Raw genomic sequence first — 8,424 nt, 5'->3', positions numbered from 1 at the left:
AATGTACTCATAACTCTAAGCTCTATGAAACTTGAGTTGGTGTATGTGGTGTTACGAATTTGTATTCGGATGTCGTCTTGTTGAGGTGACTTATTTTGTTATGAAGATACCTTTGGGCCATGTTATGGCTTTTATTATACGTATTGCATGATTGTCGGACCACTTGAAACCCCTTTGCATATTTGTTTGCCGGGCATTAAAGCTCGTTAGGTGTCAATCACTTATGTTGCTCAAATTCTCAAAAAAAATATCGTTACTATTGTTGGATCTTCCAAGAGTGAGAATTTTTTAGAAGATTAGACACATTTTCGGAGGATGGAACAAGTAAAAACCAATTGGATAAAAATACCGGAAGTAAAGAAGGATCAAATAACCCAACGAGACATAAACAACATACTCTCTATCCTCTGCCATGAAACCTATTTTGCATACACGTGAGACAAAACCTGAGGGTGATCAACAAAATGTTCAGTAAGAAGAAGAAGGGGGGGGGGGGGGACCTACCTAGTATTAAGATAATGATCTTGACATCTTCACATGGATTCATGGATGTCCACATATGAACACATGCATACATCAATCTCTCTCTATATATCCTTTATTCTCCTTTCTCTTTCAACACAATCTTTCCAATCTAGAATGAATATAACCCAACACTGTGGATTGTGGAATGCCCCTTCATCAATTCTTTGGAAATATATCATTCCCCCTATCTTCTTGGATATGGATTAGCAACACATGTCCATATTCCATTGGATAATCTTCTTGCTGCCAAGAAAATGAATTTTCATGAATCATTTCTTTGAACTTCTGAATGTTGCCCGGAGTACATGTCTTTTTCAATGTTGGCTACTTTTTATATTTATTACTCCATTATGCTTTGCGAGCTTACCATATGGATATAGGAACTCCCTAAAGGAGTACTAAACAAGTTGATATTAATTGAATTTCTTGGACTCACAAGAATAGGAGAAAGTTCTAATCATCTCAGAGCTAATTCAAAATTATATGCATTTTAGGTTCTTGTCTTCCACTTGTAAATCTCAAACAATTCGATTAGGAGTTAGTAGTACACAACGATTTGTGATCACTTCTTTAAATTGCTTTCCTGTTTAACCACGACTTTATCCATAAGGCTAATAAAAAAAATCAACATTGATCACAATTCACAGTTCTGTATAGAATGTTTTGGTGAATCAACATATATTTCCTGGCTATCTTGTACTTTGTTATTTGTACCAAAATATAAGGGCGAAACTGCATGCTCTTGCAGACATAGAGTAGTATTTCAGCTCCTAGATTGGGTACTACAAAAAGAGAGATCATTGTCCAATTTTATGTGACAACATTTTCATAAAAAAAGAAACATTTTAATTTTTAGAAGTAATTTAACTTTAAGTTCTTCATTTACCTTTAATGACATGATTTTATAACCACATAAATATTTATGGTATTTTTTAGGCTACAAATTTGAAAAGTATTTCTTTTTTAAACTCCGCGTTAGGATTATTCACCAAGCTTCCCCTCCATTTTATTATGCAAATGCAAAAGCAAGATCAGATTAGAGCTCTGTCTGATCTTACTACTTGCAGATAAACCAAATATTCATGTGGTCCACTTTTATCTCATTTACTAGGTTGCTACAGGGTAGGAATTTTATATTTCGAATTTATTTTTTGGAAGTTACATGTTAAGTTCATGCTCTTGAATTATTTTGCTTATTCTGCAACAAGAGTTTTTTTGGACTTACCTTCCTATCTGTTAAAAATAAAAGAAATTTTAGTGCCATTAAAATCTTCTTACCTACATCAATAGTATATCCATGAAACTAGAACCTAGCATGGAACAGTCAGCTTTTGGAAGTTCAAGAAAGCCAGATGAAGCAGAGTTCAATTTGAGAGAATGGGCTCTTAAGGCTAAACTTAGCAGAGAAAAAACTAATTCAAGAAGGTACTCAGCATCTTATATTGGAAGTTTCAGAGAAAATGCAAAATCTTTTAGATCAAATGTCACAATTTCAAGCACTGCTTCTTCTCCTGGCTACACTTTAAGAGGTAACATCTTCTTCACCCCTTTTCACTTTCAATAATTTACATCAGAAATCGCCAACATGAACACAAACGAAATCTTGAATTGCTTATAAAATCATGGTTTGGAGTTTTGTATCTTATAAAGCTCTAATTTTTTCTGCAGAGGAAATTGATCCATCAAAATATTCTTTTACCACTGCCCTGAAAGGTGAGTCATTTGAACAATAAAGATGATTGTGATGAATGGTGATTTTCAACTTTACCTAGTTTTTGAATGCAGCATTACAGGCAAAAACATTATATAATTGGGAATACATGTCACCAGATGGCTTGGCTCTCAATTCAAAATGGAATGAAGCTGAGAAATACATATGCAATCCATTGTCAGGGGAAGTTCCTTTGGAGTGTTTATCTACAAAAACACTGAATGAAAGATCATTTCGCCAAACAAATAGCAGAATTACTATCTCAGCACCTCTCATTTATCCTTGTCAGATTCAGAGTACAGGACAATTTCCAACAAAATACCCTGCAAAGCCTTCTTTCCCTACACAAGATGTTGAAAACCAAATCCCAAGCAAAGGTATAAACACTTGTTTTTCATTTCATTTCTTCATTACTATTTGTTGGAATGCGTAACTACTTAAGCTGTTAGAGAGCTTACATTTTTGTTTTAGTTATATCTTCAACCTTCCTCATGTGCCGACCTAATTCTTCTTCATTGGCCAAATACATAGAACTTCTTGTTCTATAATAGGTGGTAATTTGACATGAACTCACGATCTTTGCCTAATACCATGCAGAATGTGTGATTACCTCGTCTAAAACTTAAATTGTTAAAAAGATACACTTTTATTTACTTAATTATATTTTCAAGACCATTAACTATCATTTCTTCTTTTTTACTGTTTCTTGAGCCGATGGAAACAAACTCTCTACCTTCACAAGGTAGGGGTAAGGTCTATGTATACATTCCCCTCCACAGACCCCATACTACACTGAATTTGTTAATGTTGTTGTTGTTAACTATCCTTTCTTCTACTCACAATGTTTTTTTTCTTTTGCACACTTTTAGTTTTAGAGAAGAAAGATGTTAGCATAACAAGAGATATGGGAACACAAAGCATACCAGCTTATAATTATGTCAGTTCTAATAGTCCAAGTCCAGTTCCAACTCCATCAATTGAAGAAATGTCTATAAAGCAAAGTGAAGCAGCTGATTCCTCACCTATGACTACTCCAGAACTAAAATCTGAGGAAGAGGTAATTATTTCAGAATCCTGTCTTATGAAATGTTTGCATGGTATACTACAATCTACATGCAAAATAATTTAAGAGAATGATGCACAAGTTGATCATTTCGTAAAAATCCTTTTCTTTTGGTTCTTGTCTATTGTTGGATTTTGCATTTGTTATTGGTGATATTTGATTTACTAGAATAATAAGTAATTTAGTCGTAAGAGGAGCTTTGTTTAAATTTAAATTTAATTGGATAAGTTAGTTGAGATATTTTAGATTTTTAAATTTGAATATTTATTTTGCAAGATCCTGTTTTAAGTTGGCTATTTAAAGCCCTTTTGGTTAATAAAATTTATGAGCGACATTTTCAATTAATATTTTAAATCTTTTTTGCTGCCCCATCATATTAAAAAACCCAACATCTATGGACCTATATCTCAGAATTTTTAGTTTCACACTTTTTTCTTTTTCCTGTTAGGATATATCTTTTATTAAGACTTAACAACCATAGAAACTCTGTCCTTCACTTTATGTGGTTGATCATAGTTTAATTAATTAGCAGTATATTAGATTCACTTTATTAAAATCCAAATTTGATTAGTCAACTGACCTTGAATTGTAGAAACTCATGAAAGATATGGAATTTTATTGTTAGTAGAATTATGTCAGATATTTTGACATGAGTGAAGTATCACATAAATTAAGACAACAGGAAACAGTACTATCTCAATAATTCTCAACTTTGGACCATGGCCTATCATTCAAGAATCATATATAGTGGATGGGGGACAACAGTAACAGAAAGACTAGATTATTAAGATTGTCTGAATATCATGATATTGACAGATTATTGCCCTATATATTATATTGGTGGGGGACTACATATATATATATAATTGGTCCCTTGGAACATCAATCAGCATAATTCACCCAAGCACATGCAAATCACTTGCTTTTGTGGCCCCAAATGTTTGTGCTTCTTCTGTGGACAAGTGAGATTTTAGCTTTTTCTCTCTTTTTTATTCATATTTTCTTCAGCTTTATTTTACTAAGAATGGTTAACAGGTTTCCAATACTAAGGGGAATAGTATTCCCCTATACTCATGTCAATATGAATATAATATCTGTCATATTGTTACGTACTCCCTCAATAATTCATGCAAGATAAGTTTCTTTCAAACACCAATGCACAACCCCACAAACACAAACCACATGATCTAATAAGTAGTGTTTTTCTCCACCTTTTATCTTTCTCTAGTTCCCGCTACCAACACGGATCTAAGATTTAAGTTTTATTAGTTTAACATTTAAAGTTTTTAGCATTGAATACATTGTATTTTTAAAGTTATGAGTTTATATTGCTATATATTACAATATTAATAAATTTTTACACATAAATTTATGCTCCACGCCGAAAGTATTGGATTAAATTGAACCGAGTGCGTTACGTTACATCCGCCTCTGCCAGCTACTCTACTCGGTTAGATAGATAAGGGGACGTTTGGCCCGAAAATAAAATTATGCTGGAATTATAATGCATATATTGTAATACTATCCTAGATTGTTTATAATACTTACGATTTATTTGGTTCTTTGCATTTAAATGTGATACACATGAGTGTATAATCAAAGATGTATTCGACTTTAAACATGATAAACTCTTATTTCTAGTTTTAACCTTGATCTTCTTAATGGAAGGTTTTAGTAGAAGAACAATTTGTTATTTTACTTGTTTTATCCTGGTGTAGTTAATTCTTGGATTGTTATCTCATGTTGGAGGTAGTATAAAATACGTTAAAAATCCAGTGTAAAATAATATCAGTATTACTTATATCGAAAATAAAAATACAAACGAAGTATAATTACTTATATCGAAAGCTTGGGTATTGCTAAACTATAGCTAACGTATTAATTAGTTATGTTTGTAAAATTGAAAGAATACTCAACTAATTTAACAAAAAAAGCTATAAGCCTTGTTCTTGTTGACAAAACATTCGAACACTTACGACAATATATATATTGTTTTTTGTATACCGTAAATGTATATACAGGTGAAAGTGAAAGAAACAGGATCAGGGGAAGAAGAAACGAAAAGAAATGAGGAGCAGTTGCTGCAGGGACAGAAAAAGAAAGTGAAGCAGATGTGCAGTAGGCAATTAGGTGGGTGCTTGTCTTGGAAGAGTTTGTGGTTGAGAAGAAAAAGAAGGCAGAGAGAGAAGCATAAATCAAGAAGTAACAATATTTTTCTTTGCCATATTAATGCATGCTATAAAGAATAAACTGTCCTTTTTTTGGGATAGAAAAATTCTTTTTCCATCATAGATTCTACTAGTGCACCTACCAAGGATTTAATTCATATATATTGATTGATAATGTAAAAAGTTCTATATTAATATATGTATATTTTAAGGAGATTACTCATCTCACTTATTATAAACGATTATCTAGTAAAATTTATATTACTAGCTGATGAACATGACTGGGGAAAAATTATAAATGCAATCATGAATAGGCAGCAATTCACGGATTGGGTCATAATGGCTCTTTTCTCTTAGCTGCTTTGTTCCTTTTATTTTTTGTCATATTTGGTTTCTTTTTGCAGTAGTAATGATGATAAATTGAACATATTTCTAACTTATTTTCTGATATAGCTGACAATTAATAGCTTGTTTGGCCCAACCGGATAAATCAACTTATTTTGTGAAGTGTTTTTTTCAAAAGTACTTACTTTTGAAGAGAAGCAGTTTGTGTTTGGCTAATCACTCTGAAAAATACTTTTGAGCAATAATTTGTGTTTGACCAAACTTTTCAAAAAATGCTTTTTAGTATCAAATTACGAATAAGGACATGAATAGATTTACTTAATAATTAATATTATAAGTAAATAAATAATCTCAAAAATTTATTATTACATGCAATAATTAAATCTTTTCATTTTATTTAAGTAAAATATGAAAATAAAATTTAAAAGTATTTAATTCTTTTAATATAAGTTAAATATATTAAAAATCATTCAACAAATATAAAAAAATTACCCCTAAAGTCACTATATATTAGAAAGCTATCCTAATAATAATAAAAAATATTTATACATTAATATCCTAAGTATTAGGTTTAACGATTATTTTGGTATATACTATATTTTATTAAGGGTATTTTTGATAAAAAAAAGTCAAAACTGCTTCTGCTTTTGCGAAGAAGCTATTTTTTTCTGCTTCTTCCCAAAAACACCTTTTTCCCAAAAAAGCTTGGCCAAATACCAAGTTAGGAAAAAAAAAAACACTTTTGACCTCTCGAAAAGCTTGGCGGAACATGCTATAAGTTGGGTATCGTTCACGGGCATGCTTTTGATCAGAAACCAGAGATTACATTGTTGGCTTTAGGGGTTTGAAATGGATCTTGTGGGTTAAAGAAATAAGGTCAATTCCTGTGTTCACTGTCGTTCAGTAGTGGAGCACCTTTGGTTATCCGACACAGCTTCATAATTTTTTCTTTACCTAAGTGTGAACAATATATATATATATATATATATAGATAGATAATAGGATAACACTATTTGAAGGTTATATAAATACATATCAATTTGGTACATGACTTAAAGCATTAAAATCAAAAGTCTCATATCCAAACATACTTACAAGTCAATATATATTATGCATATGTCACTATCGGTAAGCTTATCTTCCTTACATAGTTAGGAGCAATGTCTCACATATCGAAGTTGACTTTAACATTAATATAGCTATATTATAAAACACTACTTTAGGGAAACAACAAAGAGTCGTTGTAGTATAGTGGTAAGTATTCCCGCCTGTCACGCGGGTGACCCGGGTTCGATCCCCGGCAACGGCGCTGTTTCTTTTTTGCCTATTTAATTTTTCTCATGTTGTGTATCTGTTCGTTTTATATATTTTTTTAGATGATGTTTCTCTTTTACCCTTTTCTTCCATAACATAACATACAGCAGCATCACTTATATTCTATGGTTGAAATCCAGCATATCCTGAGCCTCCCTTGTTAAGCTTTTACCTTAGACTTGCCAATGGCAGTTAAAGTTTCGTAAGTTGTTTCAACCATCAAATGTAAGAAAAGGCAATATGGTCTATATATATAAACGTGCTGGCTGTAAATCCTGCTGACAAACCTACAGCTCAATAATTTGAGTATACTGATTGTTGAGGGATTCAATGCTGAACATATATACTGGTTAAAGATTCATTCACTATAACTTATACTAAATGCCCACACAACCCAATATAATTACCTGTAATTACCATATAAAAGTTTGTTACAAAAACTACCTATTCGGCCAAAATATTTTACCCAACCTACCTATTCCCTTTTGCTTTTAGATTTGTTTTATCAATTCTAGCTTAATCTAGTGGAAAACATTCCCTTTCTGCAAAACCCTAGAGCTTTCTCTTTTAATAGACTATGGAATTCAATTGACCCCGTTATTTTTCATATAATCTCATCACTTTTTTGTTAAAATCTCATGCTTGCTCGGATTTTGCACTTCGTATTTTTTGCTGAAATTAAAATTTTACAGATTTTCTTAAAGTCTTTTTTCCAAAATTCCAAATATATGATTTGTCAACCTGAAGATTTTAATATTAGATTTGAAGTGGATGTATATTGCTTATAGCACCTTCGAGTAAGTTTCCAGATCTGAATTTTTATGTGTATTTGAATATCCACCATTGTTGGGCTTGAAGCTCTTGAATTTAAATTTTTTATTTTGAAGATCTCTTGTTTGATTTAAAGTGGATGTTATTAAATATTGCTTATAGTACCGTTTGAAAGATCATACTGAAATTTGATCGCATTTGGAGCTGATTTGAGGTGATTGAGATTGAATATTTCAACTGAAAATCGAAGAAGAACATAGTTACTCAACAGTATACCGCTATGGTATACAATATGTTGTAGGAGTATATAGCTATACTACAACAATATACTATTATAGTATATAATATACTGCAGTGATTTACTGTAATAAGCGAAAAAGAACACAGTTACCTTACAGTATACTGCTACGATATACAATATATTGTAGGAGTATATAGCTATATTGTAATAATATACTGTTATAGTATATAATATACTATAATAGTATACTGCAATAATATGCAATATGCTGTAACAATATACTATA

General features: G+C 31.4%; 1 protein-coding gene and 1 non-coding gene across 3 annotated transcripts; both read left to right on the top strand.

Moving 5' to 3' along the window:
- Positions 1-653: 653 nt before the first annotated feature.
- Positions 654-5,665, top strand: LOC107825040 (uncharacterized). Of its 2 annotated transcripts, none has more exons than XM_075234313.1 (6): positions 654-1,647; positions 1,833-2,054; positions 2,194-2,238; positions 2,356-2,613; positions 3,106-3,293; positions 5,321-5,665. In XM_075234313.1, exons 1-6 carry the CDS (start codon positions 1,608-1,610, stop codon positions 5,546-5,548), a joined length of 981 nt encoding a protein of 326 aa, XP_075090414.1. In that variant the 5' UTR covers positions 654-1,607; the 3' UTR covers positions 5,549-5,665. The 2 variants fall into 2 exon arrangements, with proteins under 2 accessions (XP_075090414.1, XP_016507359.2); XM_016651873.2 differs by having other exon boundaries at positions 657-1,647; positions 2,311-2,613.
- Positions 5,666-7,049: 1,384 nt separating this feature from the next.
- TRNAD-GUC (transfer RNA aspartic acid (anticodon GUC)) lies at positions 7,050-7,121 on the top strand. Its single transcript has one exon. It is a non-coding gene; the product is annotated as a tRNA-Asp (tRNA).
- Positions 7,122-8,424: the final 1,303 nt, after the last annotated feature.

This window comes from Nicotiana tabacum, chromosome 17 (genome assembly GCF_000715075.1).
Source record: "Nicotiana tabacum cultivar K326 chromosome 17, ASM71507v2, whole genome shotgun sequence".
NCBI classification, from domain to species: domain Eukaryota; kingdom Viridiplantae; phylum Streptophyta; class Magnoliopsida; order Solanales; family Solanaceae; genus Nicotiana; species Nicotiana tabacum.
Note: the sequence above shows the minus strand (reverse complement) of the source record. Positions and strands in the feature narration are given on the sequence as shown.